Source organism: Eurypyga helias, unplaced genomic scaffold, assembly GCF_000690775.1.
Source record: "Eurypyga helias isolate BGI_N326 unplaced genomic scaffold, ASM69077v1 scaffold38419, whole genome shotgun sequence".
NCBI lineage: Eukaryota > Metazoa > Chordata > Aves > Eurypygiformes > Eurypygidae > Eurypyga > Eurypyga helias.
The window spans coordinates 1-1,104 of record NW_010270769.1 but is presented as its reverse complement, the minus strand read 5'-3'; the positions used below and the strand labels follow the sequence as shown (position 1 = coordinate 1,104).

General features: G+C 64.2%; 1 protein-coding gene across 1 annotated transcript; it reads right to left on the bottom strand.

The window, feature by feature from the left end:
* Positions 1 to 577: 577 nt before the first annotated feature.
* LOC104504838 (histone H4-like) lies at positions 578 to 952 on the bottom strand. Its single transcript, XM_010158575.1, is given in 2 exon segments — positions 578 to 883; positions 886 to 952. Coding segments are annotated over 2 exon segments (297 nt in total). The 3' UTR covers positions 578 to 653.
* Between the last annotated feature and the right edge of the window lie 152 nt (positions 953 to 1,104).

Below are 1,104 nucleotides of genomic sequence, written 5' to 3'. Positions count from 1 at the left end.
GCGAGGGCGCTTTAAGCCGCTCTCGCCGGGGGCGGGGCCCGGCTCCAGGAGCCGCCAAGCGCCTCCCTGGCAAAAGCCGGGAGGCCCCTTCCAGGGCGGGACGGCTGAAACGATCCCGTGTTGTCACTCGCACCTCCTCAGGCACGAGTGAGGGGGGTTCGGCGCTCTGAACCACTTCAGAGCGTGGTGAGAAAGAGCCGGGTTTTGCCCTTTTCCTACTCTGTTGGGTTTGGGCCGGTGGGGCCCGTTCCCTTGGCCCGCCTTCCTTTCCCAAAGGCAGGCACTGAACAGGCAGTAGGCTCGCGCAGCCTCCAGGTCCCCTCAGTTCCTAAGGCTGCTGTGAAAGGCAGAGCGCGCCAGCAAGTTCTGCCGAAAGCGACTGCTGGGAAGAAGATTGGAAAGAGCTGGGAAAGGGAATGTGGGAGCAGCAGCGAACCCAAGGAACCTGGAACCGGACCGTGTCAGAGGAGGGGAGTCTGCTTCAGCACAACAGTAGGAATGGGTGCGGGGAGTATATTAACAGCGGCAATGTGCGTAAGGGGCGAGCGTGTTAACTGAAAGGGTAGCTAAAGTGACACAGCTCTTTCTGAAGAGAAAGTGGGTGGCTCTTAAAAGAGCCTTTGGGTTTTCGAGAAGGTCTGCACGGAAAAGCTTTAGCCGCCGAAGCCGTAGAGGGTGCGTCCCTGGCGCTTGAGGGCGTACACCACGTCCATGGCCGTGACCGTCTTCCTCTTGGCGTGCTCGGTGTAGGTGACGGCGTCGCGGATGACGTTCTCCAGGAAGACCTTCAGCACGCCGCGCGTCTCCTCGTAGATGAGCCCCGAGATGCGCTTCACGCCGCCGCGCCGAGCCAGGCGGCGGATGGCCGGCTTGGTGATGCTCGCAGCACCTTGCGGTGCCCCTTGGCGCCCCCCTTGCCGAGCCCCTTCCCGCCCTTGCCTCTGCCAGACATGGCTCCTCTGTTCGCTCCGGGTTTGGAGCTGCGCTGGGCCGCGCCGCGGCTTTTATGGCGAAGAGTCCGACCTGATTGAGAGCAGGGGCGGGCGCGGCGGGAGGGGGCGAGGCCTGTGCCCCCTCCCCCTCGGCGGGCGCGACGGGGCGGTG